The sequence below is a fragment of the Pelobates fuscus genome, chromosome 11 (assembly GCF_036172605.1).
Source record: "Pelobates fuscus isolate aPelFus1 chromosome 11, aPelFus1.pri, whole genome shotgun sequence".
NCBI lineage: Eukaryota > Metazoa > Chordata > Amphibia > Anura > Pelobatidae > Pelobates > Pelobates fuscus.
In genome coordinates, this window is record NC_086327.1 from 86,012,719 (window position 1) to 86,035,233 (window position 22,515).

General features: G+C 38.7%; 1 protein-coding gene across 3 annotated transcripts in view; it reads right to left on the minus strand.

The window, feature by feature from the left end:
- MMEL1 (membrane metalloendopeptidase like 1) overlaps window positions 1-22,515 on the minus strand; it is a 325,883-nt gene that overhangs the window by 157,216 nt on the left and 146,152 nt on the right. For all 3 annotated transcript variants that reach the window (XM_063435947.1, XM_063435946.1, XM_063435945.1), the window contains exon 2: window positions 21,998-22,161. In XM_063435947.1, coding sequence (XP_063292017.1) covers window positions 21,998-22,151 — 154 coding nt within the window. In that variant the 5' untranslated portion in view covers window positions 22,152-22,161. The remainder of the gene's footprint in view (window positions 1-21,997; window positions 22,162-22,515) is intronic.

The following is a 22,515-nucleotide window of genomic DNA, read 5'->3' on the forward strand; positions in this document are numbered from 1 at the left end:
TGTTGTCAGGGAGAGAAAGCCACGCTGGCCACTAGGAGCACCCTATAAATATGTGTTGAAGGGCACTGACTGACTTACAGCCTTAGCCAGCTGCTGATTCAATAGTACCATGCAGAAAAAGTACATTAATGAGACTATGTTCCTGTTGAAAGTGAATTGCAAGGGAAGAATATATTGTGGAGCAAGGGCCTATAACAGTTAATTTAAAGGGCTCCCTTTCTATTATGGAAAAAATAAGCTCATTCTACAGCAATCAGCTGGTCAATGAGGTGAGTGATTTTGTTAGCCTGCTATTTTGACATGCCTAAGAAGGAAATCCAACAAAATGTTCAAAAGTGGATTTTATTGACACATCCCTAGGGTGATGAGGACCAGGAGTCTACCTGTCCTTATTATCTAGTGGCTATATGCTCAACATCCCCCCGTGATGGGCAGGGTGAATTTGCTGCCTGCACCAGTACTTTATTTTCGTCTTCTTCCCTCAGTAACATAGACATGTGGTGAGTCTGGTGACTTTGCATATTGTGGTTCATATCATCATTGAGATGATTACTCACTCTCCCCCTACTCACTTCATTGCTGTACAAAGTGCACTTTGCAATTCACCCTTCTGGAAGGCTCTCAAAGTGATCTCATACTTTGCTTTGGTTAGATACATTAGCCTCCACCCTTCTCCTTGTGGCTGATGCATATGCGGCTGTTTTATCATCAATGTCAGTGTAAGATGTCGCAACACTAACCTCTGTACTAACACTCTGTTGTCCAATGCTAATAGTTAGGGAGGTGGTATTGGTTTCAATATCTCACTAGGTGACCAGCTTTTAGCACTGGTAGGAGATAATGCTCCAGCTATCTTAATTAAATGAGGTAATTGCAGGGCTGGATTAACATAGGGGCTGATGGAGCTGCAGCTCCAGGCCCATGGAATAGGCCCATTTAAAAAAAAAAAAATATATATTTTTTTTAGACACTACTCTTAGGTTTGCCACCTGACTGGTATTTTAAGGCACAGCCGGTATTTGAGGCTGCCTGGCCATGATGGTATTGCAGTAATCCAAAATTTGGAAGGCCTTCCAAATCTTTGGACACACATACCCACTTTTTGGGCATGTTCACCCATTTTGGAACTTCTGGTTACCCCGCCCATTGACTTCTTGCTTCACTGGACAGTGCTGTTAGGGGGTACGGATTTACTTGAAAGATGAAAGCATAAATTAGATAAATAGATTAGCATAGAGTATGTTTTTTCTTATAGCTGCATCCTTTGAGTTTCCATCCAACACAACTCCATCAGATGCATGACGCTTGAGAGGTATGACTGTTTTAGTGCTTTTGGTCGATAAGATTCTGTAATTAGGCCCCATCATAATTGTCAGCACCAGGCCCACTGGGCTCTTAATCTGGCCCTGGGTGATTGCACAGCAGACAGAGATGTCAGTGCACTGTAGGAACAGAAAGTATTAGACTGCTGTCTTTCCTCTCTGGACTCTCCGCTTGCAATTTCTCTGGCTCATATTTGAGTTCCACCTGGGACATACTTAAACAAATGTCAGCATTGGTAGGATAATGAGCAATATCATCATCAGATTCATCACCACCACCACCACCACCACCAAGAGACATTGGGGACACTAATTCCGTACTCTGCCCATCAACACTTTTTTTTGTGTGGTGGAGGCTCATTGTTTTTAATATTACACTATGGGAATTTTTGTGTGGGTGGAGGTTTATTTGTCTCAGACCAAGCACTTTAATATATAGTATGAGGATGATAGGTACGACTCCTGCAGCTGTAGCAGAACCTGGTGTTTGTTGAAAGTCAGCTAGTGCCCTTCACTAAACCATGTAATGTAGATAATTGCAGGCAGGCAAGTAGTCTCCTTGCTTACTGAACGTCCTAAAAGGGATCATTTATTAATTTGAGACCTGTTCTAGCAAAAATATGTGGGTTTCTCTAGTGGTTCACATCTGCAGAAAAATTAGCCAGTTATACTGCTTAAACAAGATACTATATGGTTACATTTTAGGATATCATTAGAGTCGCATAGTAACTGTTTATCTTCGTTAACTTTTCTACTAGATTTGGTACTATTGATCACATAGTCCCCTAACTATTAACTTTTTTTACCACCTCTTGATTGCACAGGAGATGCAGCCCAAATCATGGGGCAGACCTCTGATTTATCATGGTAAACTAAACTGCTTATTTGCCCCTCTTAAAATAAATCAGTTTCCTCTTTATCTGTTCCCTTTTATATGACCAGGAATAGAACTCTTAATCCCGAAGCAACCAAGCATTCGGCCATTGCATTAATAATTTGTTTGATTTTATGTCTGCATGGCTCTTTGGAAACATTACATTTGCCATACATTTATATTACTCCATAAATGAATACAATTTTCAAATGTGAACACCACGGGGACTCTGACATTATATATTTTGTAAACTTCTAAAACAGTTTTCCTCCTAACAATTGAGGGGGAAGCTTTCCTGGCCCCATCTGTTCTGGTTGTGGTGCTTGAAGTGTTTCTATAATTATACAACACAGTGTGGGGTATTCCTGTGAGTGTAGAGTTTTAAAGCAAAGCAGTGGGTTGAAGGATTAATAAGTAAGTGTTAAGTTTATAAATATAGGTTCATATAAAAATGTGTTTCATAGAACACACTAGAGTTAACTAGTGTGCTTAGGGCATGGTATAGGGCTAATTTATTTCCATAAAATGTAAGCACCCATTAAAAAAAAACAAAAAAAAAAACAAGCAGACAGTATATTCAAAGATAAAATAGTCGATCAACTGAGAAATCTGATTGCTATTTTGAAGTCAAAAACGATGTGTTTACATTTTTGTGGCTAAGTTGGAATCTGCTTCAGGTTTGGGTGTTTTGCTTGTGATGAACAACCGAACGAAAGACATTTGGAAAGTTGAACCTGATGAACTTAAGTCTTTTTCAACTTATATTACTATTTAATTTTGTATTTATAAATTGAGCATGTGAGAAGATAAGTTGAGAATAAGGAGCATGAAACAGAGAAGGACTGTGAATTAAGTACACCACACAGAAACCTACAGGGTTATTAATGAAAGTGAGAATTAAAAGTGAATTTCACATTTAAGGCCAATATAGTAGAACTGTAAAAACTATGAACTGTCAGCTATGAAACCAGTTCAGATATTTTGACCTTCAATTTAAAATCCACTTTGAATTATTATTATTATTATTGGCATTTATAAAGCGCCATTTTATTCTGCAGCACTTTACAATATAACAAAGGTGGACCTTTTACAATAAATGAGACAATTACAAAATGTTTTAAGGAGCAATAGGTTGATAAGGACCTTTCTCAAACAAGCTTGCAATCTAAAATCTACAATCACTTTGAATTCTCACTTTAGTGAATAATCATGCTGTTGTTTCTGCTTAGATAAATTGAATTCTGAGATGGAATGGATACATGTACACAGTTCCAAACTGAAACAAGAAGTAATAGATAACTGAAGGAGAAATATAAAATGTCATTATATAAGAACAAAAATATTGGTCCAGCACACCTTCTTAGTATTTGCTATATTTTATTATTAGTGCCTAGGGGAAGACAATGTTTCGGCTAGCTCATTATAAAAAAGGCTAAAAACTTGGCCGAAATATTGTCTTTCCCTATGCACTTAAAATAAAGAATTGCAATATGCTGGATCACTATATTTTTATTTGTACTATACATGGATAACAGATCTGAGATTACGTGCACCATTCCACAAAGGTATCTTTATTGTGAGTGCTTGCAACCTATATATATATATATATATATATATTACAAATTATATAAATACAGGCTTCTCCAATGCATGCTTTTGTACAGAGCATAGGTGGCAAGGAAGTTAAATTTACAGACTCTCTAAGGGTGGCAGAGGGCATGATCAGAACTTAGGTTTTCTTTCCATTTCTTTCGTATTTAGTAAAGCAGTAAACTGCTGTAGTGTGGTGAAGATAAGTGAGATTTTACACCCTGGAATGGACTGCATGGATGCACGTAGCTCCAAATGACACCTGGCATTGGACTGGGTTTTATTCATTTGGATAAGCTCTTCTTATAATGACAATCTGTGATAAAACCTTTTTAAATGGTTTATCTACAGAAATCGAAATTACAGTATATGGTATTGTTTTTCATAGATAAATCATTTGACATTTTTTTCTAACAAATTGAGCACATTTGAAAAGATGATCCAAAATCATTAAATTGAGGACATAGTAACTAACATGCCAAATGTAAGTCCAGATTAATCGAAATATAAAATTCTAACAGTTTGACCAGGCATTATTTTAGATTTTAATATGAATACATTTCAGATTTGGGGGTGCAAAATAATCCCTCTAACGTTGGCCCTAGAAAAAGTAGGATAATGGTGGGAAGTGGTAAAGGGGCTAATCAGAGGGGTAAGTTCCCTGGTGTCCGCAAAAGCGAGACACCAAGGAAAAAAGCCAGGAAGGCGTAACAGGACCTGCAGACTGGTAGAGAGGATTCAAAATGAGGATGGTAGGGGGTCATGTGAAATGTAATCCAAATGTGGAAATATTTTCCAAGTCAGCTATTTTTGCCTACATTTATCAATATGGGTATCAATTTAATACACCTGAGTTTTGTCAGTAGTTGATTTTCCATAATTTACTGCTCAGTAAATTATTAATTTTAGTGTTCAACTCATTTTAATAAATACTATTAACGCATTTCATGTATATAGATTTATTTTGTTATAATTTCATGGCCTTTGGGTAAATGAGATATAATTCATGGTTTGTTAACTGTGTGCTATGTACTTGGCAGAGTCTTGTTTATCAAGCATACTATTTAGAAGCAAGAGTTTTCCACAAACCCTCAAAATTTTTTATTTATATCCAATCTGTCTGCAGAATTCCTTAGTTTGTCTGTGAAAATAAAAAAACAAACAAAACAAAAAACTTTGCTAGCAAAACAATTACACATTTCTAAACCCAATTAAGTGCAGACAAACTTCTATTTTGAAATACTTAATTGTAGCCTTCTGGGTAAAAACAAACAAACACATGCCGCTAATTATTTATACAGGGATGTTGCTAAAAACCGCAGGGCCTCAGTGCAAGAATCAAGGAACACCCCCAACTTCATGCCCACAACTTCACCTTTGTGGGGTTAGCTGAATTTGACTGGATGGTGGATGGCCAAGTGTGACTGTGCGTGGGGTTGACAGCGTGTGATTGGCAAGTGGCTAAACGTATTTGTGTGTTTTGTTAGCAGAGTGTGATTGTGTATGGGAGTGGTTTTTTTTTTTTTCGTTTTTTTTTAATTATAAAACCTCTTCCTGCTTACTGCTAGGCAGGTAGGATAGTTTAATCCCTGAAAATCCCAGTGGGTGCTGACAGGGAATCCATGGGAAAAGCACACGTGAAAATTTCCCACAAAAAAAGCCCACCGTCATAAATGCACACAGGAAAAATACCCACATGGAAAATAGCCCATGCAGAAAAATGTCCAAACAAAAATGCCCACACAGACAAATGCCCATTAAGCTATATTTTAAACTCTGTTATTTTGGCCTTCATTTTGCAATTCACTTCTCAATTCCCTTCTTGATGAATAAAGCTCTAAGTCACTCCAGTGTTACATCCCATTCCCTCACTTTACACATTAGTTCTAATGAAAAATGCTAATCATACACTACCAACAGATACATATGGAATTCGAGTTGTTAAAAATAATTACCAGTAGCTTGCTGGTGTGGAGAGACAATAATTGCTCTGCGCAGGCAGTGGGAAAGGAAACTTGAATAAAGGGGAGGGAATAAACAGCAGCAAGCCAATCAAGGCAAAGCAGGTACGAGTGAATGGGAGAGAGGCCAATAGAAAGAAAGATGGTCTCTAAGGGAAGCTGGCCAATGGGATGATAGGCAGACAGAGTTAGTGGCCAATAGGGTGATATATAGACATAGTTAATGTCCAATAGGGTGATTGTGATAATAATATTCCATATTAATTAAGAATGATTGATTGATCACTATTGAGCAAATCAAACATTTATAGATAGTTAAGATAGCGCCGGAAAATGTTAATAACCACAAAACACAGCACCAGAATGACTCATGCATACCATCACGAGAATATTATGAGAACAGAGCAAGCTTTTTAGATATGGGATAATTAACCGCACAGATCCGGCATGACAGTGTTGATGGTCCTGACCAGCCTGGCCAGCTGTCGGTCCCATCCAACGCTCTTGCAAGGTCTTTGTTGGGCTGCACTGATAAGGAGATTTGATGGAAAAGTACAGACTTTCCATCCCATTGGTAAACTTATAAAAATGAGAAAACTTGGCACTCGCTTGGAGTACTACCCACCTGTAAAACGGACACGTATTGCTGGGTCTGCTGATTCCCAGTAAGAGAGGGTCCCCTTCAAGCCTGACTGCCAGAAGTGTTCTCAGTCGAGTGCAGCAAGCTTCTCTTATGGTGATGTATACTTAAGCTGAATATTAAGCTGTTCCTTTAAGCTGAATGTGCACTATAGATTAAATGTTATTACTTATTAATTAAGTCTCTGCTATCCAATAAAGTTTGTATTGATTATTTACAAGCACTTGTTGTCAGTGTCTTCCTTTCTCAAATACTCAATTCACTCATCCCGAATAGGGTTTTGGTGCCTACCAATTTTTTTAAAAAACCTTAGGGTAATTGATTATTGCTTTTTGATATTGGCGCTTCATGCATTTAATGATAAGGCACAACAGTGAAATAGACAGAGTTAGTGAAGGAGAATTCATGGTTACAAAACCTAGGCTATACAATGATTTACAAGTGAGAATGTGAAATAAAAGTTTGTTTATTGAGTTAAAAAAAAAAGTTTAGTTTTATTTCCTCTATTTTCCTTTGTAAACATTTACATTCAACAGTATTTAATCCCTCTTTATACACGGGCAACAATTGCTTAGCAATGAATTAGTATACTTATAACAGCAAAATTATTATTTAATTATAGTTGGTAAAATCACAATGCAACCAACCAAGACTTCTCCCATATTTAGGCCCTCATTTATTCTTTTAATTCCTTCAACACAGCTAATGATACATGTATGGTATACTTATACAGCACAATATAGGCCACCCCACCAAATTTCAAGTAGTGCCCATATGAGCATCACAGCTAATCTACATATCCACATGAAAACTACATTTGACCCTCTAATAGTCCCCAATAATTATGTTAAGGATGAATAAATACAGGAGAAAAAAAAAAGTTTACATGCAGATTATTTAATTGTTTTGTTATATCGGAAGAGAAATCTGTGCTTGCTCTGCTGTTATTTTTCAAGTATGCTGATTTGTTTTAAACAAAAAGACCTCCATAGTGAAAGGGGTTAAAACCTTTGGGGGTGCTTGCATGTTTTGCAAAGATCCCCAATAGTGACAACTCTGATTAGGGTCCGTGGTCATGGGTACAGTGGAAGGTAGGTTTTACTACCCTGCAATCTTCTTCCTGGTGATATTCCTAGGCTACTGGAGCTCAATTTGCCAGGAGCTGCCTTAGTGCTGTACTCTCACGGAGGCGCAAGAGTACAACACTGAGGTCTGTGGAGGATCTCGCAAGAGCTTTCATAGATCACATCTGGAGATTACCATGCCTGAATCCTACTGCCGTCACTTATGAATGCTGCTGGGGATTGGATAAAAGATGACATCAGAGTCCTGCTTTTTATCAACTTTTGTCACCTCAGGCTTTACCATAAGGCAAATTAGTCACAGATTATATCTTTATGAAGTGACAGTGTCGCTTTAAAAATAACCCAAGCCTCTCACTTTCTGGCTGCCCATAGTATAAAACATACCTATGCTCAACCATCCCACCTAAATGTTTCTCACATGAATACACTAAAATTACTTCCTGAGTTTTTAAAATGTTTAACACTGAACTTGGCAAAGGTCAACATTTAGCAAAGTCACCACTTAATGACGTGACAAAAACCCGCTTTTAACTGCTACTTTCTATTTAATGTGCCCTAAGGTGCACTATTCATTATTCACTATACTATGAGAAGCCTTTGATTAGACCATTTTGCCTGCTCAGAGCATATGCGCTGAGCAAGCGAAGGGGAGCTAGGGGTGAATTAATAATTATTAAAAACAAAAAACAAGCACTATGAATTGTATGGGGAGGTGTGGAGGGCTGACCTTACTGAAGGAGGGTGGGGAGACAAATGCTTCCCCTTGCAGGTTGAGCACTCTAATGTAAAATTTGAGCGCTGGGGGTATAAGTAGCTACTGGAATAAAACTGAATATGTGAAGCTTCTCAAGCAGAAAAGCTGCACATACAGACTCCTAACACCATGACTACATCTAAAAGCAGAAGTGGTCATGGTGGTTGGAGTAACCATTCATCCTTGGAGTGATCCTCAAATATATGTATATATTATAACCATAAAAATGTACACATAGACTGATCAGCCACAACATTAAAACCACTGATAGGTGAAGTGAATACTATTGATTACATAGAAACATAGAATGTGACGGCAGATAAGAACCATTCGGCCCATCTAGTCTGCCCAATTTTCTAAATACTTTCATTAGTCTCTGGCCTTATCTTATAGTTAGGATAGCCTTATGCCTATCCCACGCATGCTTAACATTGTTACAATTGCAACTGTCAAGTGGTGGGATATTGTAGGAAGCACGTGAACAGTCCATTTTTTTATTTCATGTGTTGGAATCAGGAACAATGGGCAAGTGAAAAATAGTAATAGCTAGAAGACTGGGTCAGAGTATCTCTAAAATGGCAAGTATTGTGTTTTTTAATTATTGGTCTTGGAATTGTATTGCTTTATAATCATGATTTTTATATGAATTGTATCAATAAATTTGCAGTTTTTTATACTATATCCGTTTTGTCACAGTGATTAGCGCCCTCAATAGGGGAGACCAACATTCTCCCCCTCTCTATTTTCTAGAAAAATAGGAATAGGCACCCCATCTACAATAAGAGAGAGAGCCCAGGCACCCCATCCACTGCAAGGTAGAACAAGTGAACACTGTGACCTACACGAAGGAGCAGCTATCCAGATCCACACAGGAGCACAAGAGTACTCACCTGCAGGCTTAGACAAGCCATTACATTCAGCAACTCTACCACATCCAGGACTTTCCTCAATATCAAGAGTGGTGAGATCTATCCAATACCATCCACTAGTGGATGCTTGTTTTTGCTACTTTTTAGTGGGTACACACTGGGACTGTATATAATTTATTTTTTTATTTTTTTTTCATTATTTTTTTACTTTTACTTCTTTTTTTCATTTTTTCAATTTTCATTTTTTTTTCTCAACATTTTTTCTTTTTTTCATTTTCTGCCAAGTAGACAACAATTGTTGATTATATACAGGGCTCTCATTCATATAGTGTTTATTCACACCATTAATACTGACACAGAGTCAGTTTTTGATTGGGGATATTTTATTTATCTTGTGTTGTTTAGGCATATCACCTAAGGTGTCACATGGTTGTGATCACATAGGTACAATATAAGAAGTAATTTGTAATATAGTATACATTGCCATATTTGTATACTCCACTGATGTAAAGAAATAACTGACTGAAAATAGGCAGAACAATAAATAATAATTTTTGCTTTATATCTAATATTGAGTGTGGTATCATATGTTCTATTATATATATAGAAGGTAAATGCTGTGGGCTACCTTGATACCTAGCACCATTAGGATAGAAGAGTGCCTGTACACATCAAATCTTTTTTTAAGTGGTTGGATATAGTAGGAAGCAAGTGAACAGTACGTTATTTAATTTCATGTGTTGGAATCAGGAACAATGGGCAAGTGAAAAATAGTAATAGCTGGAAGACTGGGTCAGAGTATCTCTAAAATGGCAAGTTTTGTGGAGTGTTCCAGGCTTGCAGTGTATAGTACCTACTAAAATTGGTTCAAGGAAGGACAACCGTTGAATTGGCTTCCAGGTCATGGGAGCCCAAGACTCATTTATGCACGTGGGAAATTAATGCAAGTCCTTCTGGTCCAATCACAAAGAAGAGCTACTGTTGCTCAAAGTGCTGAAAATAATAATTCTGACCACGATAGAAAGGTGTCTTAAAACACAGTGCATTGCAGTTTGCTGCATATGGAGCTGCGTAGCCACAGATGGGTCAGAGAGTCCATGATGACCCCTGTCCACCCCTGCCCACGCTAAAAGTGCCTTCAATGTGAACGTAAGCATCACATTTAGACCATAGAGTAATGGTTGGTCCAATGAATCACATTTTCTTTAGATAAGGTGGGTAGCCAGGTGCGTGTGCGTCGTTTAGATGGTAGCACCATGCACTATGGGAAGAAAGCAGGCTGGCGGAAGCAATCTTATGCTCTGGGCAATGTCCTGATGGAAAATCTTGGGTTCTGGCATTCATGTGAATGTTACTTTGCCACATACCACCTTCTTAAGATTGTTGCAGGCCACGTACACCCCCTTCATGGCAATAGTGTTCTGTGATATTAATGGCCTCTTTAAACAAGTTTACACACCCTGTCACACTGTAACAATTGTTCAGGAATGGTGAGAGAAACATGATATACAATTCAAGGTGTTGATTTGGTCTCCAAATTCCCTAGATCTCAATCTGACTGAGTATGTGCTGGAACAACAGATCCGATCCATTAAGGCCCAACCTTGCAACTTGCAGAACTTAAAGGATCTGCTGCTAATGTTTTTGTGCCAGATACCAGAGGACACATTCAGATGTCTTGTGGAGTCCATTCCTTGACTCATCAGAGTTGTCTTGGCAGCAAAAGGGGGAACTACACAATATTAGGTGGTTTTAATGTTATGGCTTTACTGTGTATCTATACAAATCTGCATGTGTTTATAACAGATATATATTTTTAATATATTACACATAGATTGATCTACACTGATACACACACTCACTGACACACAGTCAATGTCAAACACACAATGATATACAAATATACTCAATGACACACTGGCACAAACATGTTCACTGTCACACATAAATTCACTGACACATAAACAAAAAGATGGACATATATACACTGACACACACGGAGCAATATACACAAACTACACATTCTTTAACATGCTGCACAGTCATATTACTTATTTCCTTTACCAGCAGCTACATCACGCTTTCCTGGGCCGGCATTTGGTCATCAGGTTTGGGGCTGGAACCTGGGCGGTCACTAGGGTTCTTTCATGTCTGTGTGATTCTGTCTGTGCATGGGTGTGCCTGTATGCTTCTCTTTTTTATGTATGTGTCTTTATGTGTTTAAGTGTCTGCTATCTGGCTATGCCCGAGTATTTTTTATATGTATCTGCCTTTGCATGTGTGTTTCTAATGTTTCTAATGTTTTATGTGCCTGTCTGTATGTATGTATGTATTCATGGGTGTGCCTGTCATAGGCGTGCGCACGGGGTGTGCCGGGTGTGCCTGGGCACACCCTAATCCCCGCGGCACGCCTGTGAGTCCTGCAGGAACGCGTGGGAACAATGTTCCCACTGTTCCTGCAGGCACTCTTCCCCCCCCCAAATGCCTTCCACCCCCCCCGTGTTCACCCTGTCATGGGGGGGGGGCAGCAAGAGGTGATGGACACCTCCCCCCCCCCCCCCAGTCGGGTGCCTGTCACCATCCGTGGCGAGGGAGCTGTGTGCTGTCTGCTCCCTCTCGCCGCGCGCCGCTTGCTGATGCCGGGAGCCGGAATATGACGTCATATTCCGGCTCCCAGCTACTGTAGACAGCCCGCGCGGCAGAGGGAGCAGACAGCACACAGCTCCCTTGCCGCGGCTGATATGGAGAGAGGCGCCCGCCCCACTGGACCCCAGGGACAAAGTCCACGCCAGCACTCCAGGTAGGGAGGCTGGGTGGACAATTTTTTTATTAAAAAATAATAATTCGTGTGTTTGTGAGTGTATGTGTGTGAGTGTGTCTGTAAGTGTGTGTGTCTGTGAGTTTGTGTGTGTGTGTGTGCCTGTAAGTGTGTATGTGTGTCTGTGAATGTATGTGTGTCTGTGAATGTATGTGTGTCTGTGAATGTATGTGTGTGTCTGTGAGTGTGTATGTGTGTGTGTCTGTGAATATATGTGTGTGTGTCTGTGAATATATGTGTGTGTGTCTGAGTATGTGTGTGAGTGTATGTGTGTGTACGCGTATGTGTGTATTTATATATATATATATATATATATATATATATATATATATATATATATATATATATATATATATATATATACACACACACAAGTGTATATTATTTTTTTGGGGGGGGGATCTTGGGAGAGTTCCCACACTTTATTCCCCAGGAATAAAGTGTGGCTCTGCTCTAAGCCTCCATGGGCCGGCGGGGAGATCAAAGATCTACCTCACCAGCCCACAGCAGCATGTAGGGAGGCAGGAGAGGACCCGGGGAGCTCTAGACAGAAGCTCTGCCAGGTTCCTCTCGCGAGATCTGAGCGGTGCGGCGGCAATGCTCAGATCTCGCGAGAGTGAACTCTAGCCCCGCAGGCTAGAGTTCACTCTCCCTTGGACCACCAGGGATGGCACATGACATCAAGGATCCCCCCTCCCTACATAAGGTAAGAATGGAGGGGTGTTATTTACTAATCTGCCCCCACCTTCACAATCCCCCCAAACATACAGCTCACACACATACAGCACCCACACACACACAGCACCCTAACACAAACAGTGCGCACACACAGCACACAAACAGCACCCACACACACCGCACCATCACACACCAAGCATCCTCACACACACACACACACACACATAGCACGCTCACACACACAGTACACTAACAGCACCCTCACAAACACACACACACACACAGCACCCTTACAACACACAACACCCTCACACACAGCACACCAACAGCACCCTCACAAACACACACAGCACCCTCACACAAACAGCATACTCACACACAGCACACTAACAGCACCCTCACACACACACACAGCACACTAACAGCACCCTCACACACACACACCACACAAACAGCACCCTCACACACACACCACACAAACAGCACCCTCACACACAAAGCACACTAACAGGACCCTAACACACAGCACACAAACAGCACCCTCACACACAGCACACTACCAGCACCCTCACCCACATAGCACACTACCAGCACCCTCACACAGCACACACACAAACAGCAGTATATGTATGTGTGTGTGTGTGTGTGTGTGTGTGTATATATATATATATATATATATATACATGCGGCGTGTGTTTGTGCTTTAGGGTGCACACCCTAATGCAATAGGCTGCGCACGCCTATGGTGCCTGTACATGTGTTTGCCTACTTTGGCATTAAATTTGAAATTCACTTTGAATTTACTTAGATTTCCCGTTAGAAATTAGGTTATGCAAAAGAGACAGTACAACTTTAAATTATAGGTATGATAGCAAAATAGTTAAAATTGAAAATTGTGTCAGTGTTTGCAGATAATACACAACTAGGTAAGATAATACATTCTGAACTTGATAGACTTTCTCTACAGAAGGATTTTAATAAATTGAGGGACTGGGCAGGTAAGTGGCAGATGAGATTAACTACAGATAGATGTCAAGTCATGTATTTTGATATAAGAAACACACAAGCAAGTTATACATGAAACAGAGTTGATTTAGGGTTATTCTTAAATGAAAAAGACTGGGTAAAAACAATAGGTAACAAACAAGATAACAGGTCTGCCACTGCAAAGGCTAGTAAGGTGCTGTCGTGTATAAAAAGGAATTTACTAATTTAAATAATCAAAATGTAATTTTGCTTCTTAAAAAATAATTGTTTTCATGTGATCGTGATACATGGAGTCTGTGTTGCATTTTCTTGCTAATGCCATTTGCTGCCGGTTTAACTCCACCTCTAGCAGCATCGTTGGGCTTCCCAATGTCAATTCATTGGCTGATGCTCTCAGCCAGTGAATGGCCAATTGGATTGACATTCAGCTTCTGCAGCTCTGCATGGGCCAGATGCACATCGTTGGCAATTTTAGAACCCTCGGCAGCCGGCTAAACAGTTTGCCCTCATAACCGGGGAACTGGGCCAGAGTACTTCTAGCATGATACTCACTATAGATTAATGTAGTGGTTATGGTGCTTGGATTAATCTTTTAGTATGAACAAAAAAATAAAAATACAGAGCAAGATAGGGCAAAGGAAACACATACAGGTTTATTCACTGAAGTGAGAATTCAAAGTGAATTTCAAATTATAGAGTAAAATAGCTAAACAAAAAGCATAGCTGTTTCGGGTTAAGTTTTCCAATTCAGCTATTTTGCCCTTAAATTTTATATTCACTGTGAGTTCATTTTGTATTCTCAGCTTAATGAATAAACCTGATGTTGAAACAAGAACCTTATTGTTTGAATATATCTTCTCCGTTTCATATATTTGTTTAGTTGACTTGTTTCATTGAATCCTTTTTTACCAAACATGGTATGTTTCCTGATATACTCCGTCTTGATATGTGTGTGGTTCTGTGCCCTAACTCCTGCTGATAAACAGATGTAGCCTCAGTCCATGCTTTGTTTTCATCTCATAAAAGGTCACACGCTGAAGAATTTTACTCACTTTGCTAGTGTTCTTTAAACTGTGCAGATGTCTGGGAGAGGACAAATAAAAACAAGAGGTTCTGTATTTGTCATTAAGCAGGTGCAAGAGTTGCCTGTCTGGCTTTTTCTTTCTTTTTCTGAGCTTGTTTTCACACAACATTAATCCTTACTACAATTGTTAGTTCAAAGTTCATGTTGAGAGTCTGGTCCTGGAAATGAGGTTTGAAACAACCAGTATGAGAGTTTTTCATGCATAAAATTATATGGATTTGATTGGATAAAATTACAGTACACAGAGCTTCTGAAACATCACATATTTTTCTCTTTTTAAATGTTTTCATTCCTATAATTGAAGTTTACACAAAATCTGCTTCTTAATAATGAATTTAAATTGTTATTTATCCCTATTACACAATAGAAAATGTTGAATAATCTAGAAATATAACTATGTGTATGTAACATTTAAAAGGAACAATATATTTTGTTCCAGGAATCAAGATTTAATTTTTCTATGCTCCGATTATTAAAGATCCATGCAATTAATGTCTTTGCCTTGTAAAATTGATTAATTGCACTTCAAATACTTATTTAAAGTATGTTGGTCCTTAATGATTATGAATGTTATCAAATCCATAGGAAAGGATAAAAGAAAAGGTTGCTGAAAAGGTTGCAAAAGATGCAGGCACCAACAATTATACACAGGGTTATTTACGAAATTGTAAATATTTGGGAATTCAAAGTGAATTTCAAATTTGGGTAAATAACCCGGTTGGAGTTTCATGATATTTAGTTTAATAAAAAAATGTAAATTCAGGCCATCAAGACATCGAAACCAGGCAAGAGCCAGGGTCCCGATGGTCTGACGATACGCTACTACAAAAAGTTTGCAGATGTCCTATCTCCACATTTCCTGTCGGCTTATAATTCACTGACACAAGGACAGAGGCTTCCCTCCCAGACGCTCGAGGTGAACATAGCCCTGATACATAAGGAGGGCAAAGACGCAGAGCAATTTGCCAACTACCGGCCTATCTCCCTATTGAATTTGTGACTTAAAGCTTTTTGCCAAAATCCTGGCGTCCAGGTTAACACCTTACCTCCCGTCCCTTGTGAACCCGGACCAGGTGGGGTTCATACCACATAAAGAGGCGAGGGACAATACCTCCAGAACTCTGTCCTTGATCCATCACGCCCAAGAGACAAACAAGGGTCTTCTCCTGCTATTTACTGACGCGGAGAAGGCCTTTGACAGAGTAAGCTGGGACTTCCTGTGTAGCATGCTCCTAGCCCTGGGGATGGGACCAAATGTGTATAAGTGGATCACGGCACTGTATGCTAACCCATTGGAGAAGATATGCATTATTGGAGCCTACACGGACGTGTTTCAAATCTGCAATGGGACCAGTCAAGGCTGCCCACTATCGCCTCTGCTGTTTGGGCAGGAGGCTAGCCAGCAGGCCCCTCCAGGAACACGTGGCAGAGGCATTTCTGCCACAATGGCATACAAAGTTTTGACTCTGTGGTATTGAACACCGCAAATCTTGCAGAAAATAAACTCAGATGTAAGTGACAGGTGCTGGTGATGTCACACTGGGGTGGGTACATTTTTGCACATATGGTGGGAATGCCCAAAGGTGGTCCCCTACTGGCGAGCGGTCATTAGGGTACTACAACAGTTCTCCGACAACCCTCCCCTCTTACACTGCACTAAAACCCCAACAGCCAAATATAAAAAATCCTTAAGTATTCGGATACTGAACACAGCAAAACACATCCTGCCCTTGTATTGGAAGAAAGACATGCCCCCTCCATTAGCGACCTGGTTTGAGAAAATGGAGAAGCTACTAGGACTGGAAGACTTGACGTTTACAGCACAGGTGACAAATGTACTTAGACATATGGACACATTGGTTAGTAGAAGTCTACCGCCTAGACTTCCAAAACATGCTGACATATAGACGACTAGGGACGAGGAGGTTGACACTCAAATACAGACCCAGACTTAAATGGAAGCCTCGGGTCGCTAGTCCACAGATGCTGGTGACTGCCACTCCCACACCCTGGCTCACCGCTCTTACCTGAACCACCATGTGCGGGGGCGGAAGAGAGGGGCTAGAACGAAGACCCACATAGGAACGAGACAGATGGCAACTCACAGTAGCTATCTGGTGTACCAAAGAACGCGGCTACGCTAGCGAGACTGGAAGCGGTGGACACACCACTATCATAAGTTCAAATGAGCCCTGAGAGCTGTACACTAACACAAGACTCCATAGGACACACCTAGATACTTCTCACATTCTTCGAATATCTGTTGCTTTGTTTTGTTTTGCATTATATGTTGTTCTGTAACTTTCATGATGTTTATGATTTCCGGTAACGATTATCTACCTCAACTACTTGCTTGATTATCGCATGGCTAGCATACTACATACCTTTACATGGCCTGCAGCTGTGAGTCCTAGCTCTTTACTGCAAACTAAAAAGATATGACACATCCCCTCAAAAACAACAATAAAACTTTAATTTACAAAAAAATAAAAATACAATTAAAATTCAACCTGTCTGACTGTTGCAAATAATAACAAAAAAAATGTTATGGTGTCTTATAATTATATCTTACAGAGGCAAAGGTAATGCTCTGTCACCCTAAATGCACCTTCCTTCAATCAGTTTTTTTTTTTTATTTTCCTGACTCCTAATCTGTTCTTTCTTTCTTATTTTTTTTTTTTTTATCTTTTTCTGCTAAAATACATAAGGCAAAGTAGAGTCTACTTTGCCTTATGTATTTTTCCTCTGCTTCACAACACTTGTCAAAAGGATTAGCTATGGCTGGGCAAATAAGGCATCATCTCGCTCATCACAAGACAATATCTACGGTTGCTCCCAGGATCTCATCTTACAGGATCCTCCATAGACCTCTGGTGCATGCACAAGAGTACATCACTCATTTGTCCTTCTAGCAGATGAAGCACCAGGAGTTGAAGAAAGAATATAATGGCACCCAAGGGGATGACATTATCATCTAGGTTCTTTTCAGAGTATGCAAAGACCCCAGAAAGTGACAGAGCTGAATAAAGTTATCCATGGGACGCGCTATTTTATAAAGTACATTTTCAACAGCCTTTGTTCTATAATTTACACTGTACGTCTGGCTTTTTCAGCAAAGCCAGAGCACATCATCTGTATTATGTGCTATACACATGGGCTAATGAGCACATGCACGCATATGGTATTTCTACATAGATTCTTGAAGCATACATTCTAACATTTGGACAGTCCCCATTATGTGCTCCTGTCCCAATGTCCTGATTTTATTCCCTGGTGTGCAGCATCCGGGGACACCACGGAACTGTACCTTGGCAACACAGTGCAATTGCATTATTAGACATGCTCATGATGTGAACGGGCACTAGGACGATTTGGAGATCGCTTTTGCAGTGCTCTGTGCTTGGCCCTCTATGTAGGTGGCTGGCCAAATCGGCTGTCAGCCTGCTTAAACACCTTTTCTGACCTCATAGCACTCCAAGGTATACTGAAGCATCATGGGGCAATTGCTGTACCTTGACATGAAAGTACTGATGGAATATAATGGAAGGAGGTAAGTCCTGATGGAACGTATAAATGCACGTATCTGCTTAACCTAGTAAGTATTTCAATGTCATTTGGATGAATTAAATAAACTGTTATTTAAGAAAAATAAGTTATATAAAATGCATACAAAAACATTTTAAACATAATAATTGAAAACAATATATGAAATGACAAAATCTGCTTAAACAATCTTTTTATACTATATCTTTTTATACTATAAACTAGAGTTGTGCTAGTTTATATGAACAAAATAAAAATGATTGCTAATAAGTGCTCTAATTACAAGAATGTATTTTATTTTTTTCATTTTTTGATATTGGACATTGGATGAGGTTGATTGAATGAGATGGTTAGCAAGTGCTTGCCTCACTATCTGATTACGTCAGGTGTATATTTAACTCCCATCAGCCTTAGCTATAATCTCACTAAGCATGATAAGAGCTATAGTTTAGCAGGGACAGTAAACTTCATACACTCGGTCTGATGGGATATAAATTCACTGCAGAGTGTCTTGTGTTTTATTTCTTCTGATCTCACCTAGCAAGGCCAGAGGTCTTAAACAATTTATTATTACAAATGTATTATGACAAATAAGTGTTCTAACAGAAATCTTTATTTAAGCTAACAAAATAAATCAGTTTGACATCAAGTTATCTAACAATATTTATGATTAATATGGATGTGCCTTTACTATAGGTAGAAACTCCTCTGTATGTTTCTCAACACATTTTGTGAATGCTACTGATTGGCTTAGGGCCTCAGCCAATCAGCGGCACCCCTGTCTGCAGCAATCTAAGGCTTCTTGTTTGAAGAATCTCTGACAAAGTAAGGACAGTGGCAGAACAAAATGGCTCTGCAGAGAAGACTTTAGGGTTAAAACGTTCATGAACACCTAAAGGTAAGCTCCAAGGTCCTCCTGGCACACAATCAACCCAATTCAAATTCCTTTAAGGTAATAAGAAGTCATCCCAACACATAATAAACTATACTGTAATGACATGCCTAGAATGTGACAACTTGGAGAATATTTCTCTCATTACTGTTTTAGTCTATGAAGCCAATTTACTAGTATGTGCAAAGACTCTACATGCCCAGTTGTGCTAAAGAGAAGTTCCTACCCTGTTTCTTTCCCTGAGGGTTGAAGCTAAAATCCTTTGGCATAGTTTCGGGGAGTGGGAATTAAACACCTCCTTAACTTATAAAATACATTGATATATGTTGAGTGGATTATTATGACCGCTATCCCTGGCAACATTGATCTCACAAGTTGGAGGTTAAGAAGACACAAACTACAGCCATATATATCCATATTATGGGCAAAGTGCCAGTTTTACCCCACTGATGATATTTACACAGCTGTCTGGTGTCCGCTGCATGTGTCCATTGCATTTTAAAATTGCTCCAATAATAGTACAGGCTAGGGTAGCTCTGCTAATGAGAGAATTCTCCTAAACAGTTGGATATTGCTAGAGTTCAAAAGTTTGAGTGGTGCTAGGTAACATAGAGCGAGTGCCATCACCTAGACTCTTCAAATACCAAAATTCATTCAGGTAATTGGCCTCTCTGTATGCCCCACCTTATTACCACTGATATGCATTGAGTTTAGTAACTAAACAGTAAGCAAACAAGTTGACTTGCTGATATTTGTCCAGAGTTGATGTGTGAAAAAAATGTCCAATATAGCTCAACTGGAGCATTTTTTTATGACTTGGCTACTATGGTCTAAATATTTCAGGTAAGTTGTCAAATTCACATCATTTCATTTTTGTGAACGGATCTCACACAAAAAAAATATATACATTGTAAAAGCCCAACTACTAATTATTTTCTGCTGACTTAAGTTACTGGATAAGTTGCAAACACCATTAGACAGAGATACATAGTTTCAATTTAGGACAATTACAACAAACTAAGAACAAAACTCCAGTGTTTATGGAGTACCAAACATATTTCAAAGTACACTATGTTTTTCAGTAGGATATAAAAATATGTCTGCAGAAGTCTAAATGTTACAGTTTAACAGTTTTCACATTAGTTTTACAACAATAAACCATTTTCTGAACATCGCTATTACGACACATTAAAAGTTGTTCTAACAACCTAAAAACATAGCAGTTATATATTTAATTTAGGTGTGCATGAAATGTTTTATTTCATGGGAAGTGCAAATTAATCCATGTTGTTTTACAAATAGCATAACAGAAAGTTTATTTATCTACTACATACAAATACATATTAATTATTCTAAATTAAGTTAGATACCCAGACAGTTACTGAAGTACCAAGTATCTATCTATCTATCTATCTATATATCCATCTCATGACACACTGAACACAAACACATATAATCACACACACAAATACACACACACACATGTGCTCGCCACAATGTTAAATTGCTATGATATAAACTGTCACAGCTGCTTAATGCTAGTAACTCTAGAAACATATGATGATCTTTTTGTGTATATTATACTCACTGTAAGGAAGCATTCACACATTCTGTTAACTTTAAATGTATTCTAGTTTTCAAGACTACTTATCATTTGTCACAGCTATGTTATTATTTCGCACACAGACAATGGAGCCACTAATCAACAAAACAGGTAGAGCTGACATGTTTATCCAAAAGGGAGGGGTGCAGAAGAGGAAAACATATTGTGACGATGCCCTTTCAATAAATGGTTAAACCACTAGATGCCACATAGGTGTCAAAAGGCAATATAAAAGGTAGAGAAGAAACTGTATTCATTGTCATACCTGCCCCACATTTAAAATAATGGGGGGAAAAAGCACTTTATTAGAAAAAAAAAAGCATTATTTATGCATTCCTATCCTGCTCGTGATATTAGGACCTCCAACTTGCCATGACAATATAAAAATGTATTCTGTCATTGCGTCACTAGGCAGCTACATATCAGCTTATGAGTAGTTGTAAACTGCAAACATTGTCATTGCAAAAAGTTGAATTGAGCTTTGTAGATTTAAAATTAAAAATATTATCACTCAAAATATAAGCAATCATTGTGACAGCAGTAAAGAACATTAGGCCACACTGCAAAACATTTACACGTATTTAACGTCTAGGGTCTTTAATATGGCATACCCTGTTTCCCCAAAAATAAGAAATCCCTCAAAAATAAGCACTAGATTATTTACGGGCGATGTTCTTAATATAAACTCTGTTGGGGGAAGTTTCCCTGAACATAGGTTTGCAGGATTCCATGCCATAGGGAACTGGTCTATGTTCCGGGGGCTTTCCCCCAAACGTAGACCTGCTTTCTAGCACATTCTAACGTTTTTTTTCCCCTGAAATAAGACATCCCCTTAAATTAAGCTACTGCATTTTTCGGGGGAAAATTTAATATAAGACCCGGTCTTTTTTGGGGGGGAAAGACAGTATATGTATCAACCTTTGCTGCTGTCACTAGGCAGCTTCTCTGGTCTCTACTACCCTTTTGCTTAGCCTTAGTTAAATCACATTGTATCATATACATATGAAGTAGTATAGTGTTTAATACTTTTTTATTGGGATAGATTCCTTTTCAATTACAAAACAATGACATAAAGTATTTCATTCATATATATACATACAACTACATATATTTCTGATACGATATAGGTAATTTACGTTGAAGTAGTATAATACTGAATGAGTTTTTAAAAACCCCAAAATAAAAACAGTGTAAAATGTTTAATATTAAATTATGCTCATCACTATCTAACATTGAGTCTTACAGTGTTTTAGGTTCCTGACTGTTTCCTAAAGTAATACAGTATTGTGGCCCTTACCTTTGTTGCTTGTATACAAAATCAGAAGTACGACAGCAGCACAGGTCATCAGAAAAAGCAATACAGTCAGTCCAATCTCCAGAATACTCCATGATTTCTTGACAGACTTGCTTGACTTCTCTACTATGTCCATTTGACTTTCTGACTTCCCCATAATTGTAACTCTTGAAAATGAAAACAGAGATCCCTTTTAGGCAGATATACAATTGCTTCTCTACAGAATAGAAAAATAATATGAAAAAAATAAAAATAAAATAACAATCAAAAAAAGACTCAAATTGGAGGTTACTTCACTGAAGAATAACAGAATGTACTCAACACTTGACTACGGTAGCAAAACAGCACTTAAAATATGCAAATGCATGACAATATATAGAGTTAACATATAGTACAGATAGGAAACATAAACAATTAGACAGGTAAGAGCAGAACAAAAAGAACCGGCTGTTTTTCAGAATGCTAAGTAACACTGTAATATCAAAATACAGTGTGCTGGGATAAATAAAAAGACAAAATAA